At 46.0% G+C, this 781-nt stretch overlaps 1 protein-coding gene across 1 annotated transcript; it reads right to left on the bottom strand.

Annotated features, from left to right (window-relative positions):
• Positions 1 to 185: 185 nt before the first annotated feature.
• LOC105001878 (iron-sulfur cluster assembly 1 homolog, mitochondrial) lies at positions 186 to 775 on the bottom strand. The gene has a single exon (XM_010858328.1). The coding sequence runs from the start codon at positions 720 to 722 to the stop codon at positions 333 to 335; it is 390 nt and encodes a 129-aa protein (XP_010856630.1). The 5' UTR covers positions 723 to 775; the 3' UTR covers positions 186 to 332.
• Positions 776 to 781: the final 6 nt, after the last annotated feature.

The raw sequence follows: 781 nt of genomic DNA, 5'->3' as shown, positions 1-781 counted from the left end.
GTTTTCTGAAATCCTCCCAGGAAGGCCACTTTCATGGAACCAGTTCTAACAGAAAGGATGCAGGAAGGAGAATTTAACTTTTTCTTTACAGATCAGAAAGATGACCCAAAGAGAGCAATGGATTCTCATTTTCTGTCTCGTATATAGAACAAAAGTATCAATTCTCTGGAATCTAACACACTGGCTTCATTTTCGAATGCATCACTTTATTTTCCTTGGAAGGCAGCCATACATTACACACCTTAATCACGTGACAGTCACATGGTTTCTTCAATAAGCCCCAGAGCTTCCACAGGTCTCCGGCGGCCTACAGCCCGAGCAGTCCTGAGGAGTCAAATGTTAAAGCTTTCTCCACAGCCACATGTTCCTTTGATGTTTGGGTTATTGAACACAAACTCACTGGATAATTTGTCTTCAACATAGTCCATTTCTGTTCCTAACAGTGTTAGCTGTGCTTTCTTCTCGATGAACACTCTGACTCCATCTTGAATAACTTCTTCATCAGAGTCTCCTTTTGTCTTTGTATATTCTAAAGTGTAGGAAAGGCCATTACAACCCCTGGTTCGGACACCAACTTTCACACCAACATGTTCAGGCTTATCTTTAAGAAGTTGTTTTATCTTGTTTACTGCTGAAGGTGTCAGGGTGAGGGCGGCCCGGGTGGGCTGCAGCTTCCTCTTGCTCACAGCCCGGACAGTGGCCCGGACTAACGAAGCCGACATCCTCGCCGTCCTGCCGCCCCCGTGTCTAGGGCTGGAGGTCGGCCATCTCAACCTCTCTC

This window comes from Bison bison, unplaced genomic scaffold (assembly GCF_000754665.1).
Source record: "Bison bison bison isolate TAMUID 2011002044 unplaced genomic scaffold, Bison_UMD1.0 scf7180017864385, whole genome shotgun sequence".
In the NCBI taxonomy this organism is placed as follows: domain Eukaryota; kingdom Metazoa; phylum Chordata; class Mammalia; order Artiodactyla; family Bovidae; genus Bison; species Bison bison.
This window is presented reverse-complemented; position numbering and strand designations above follow the sequence as displayed.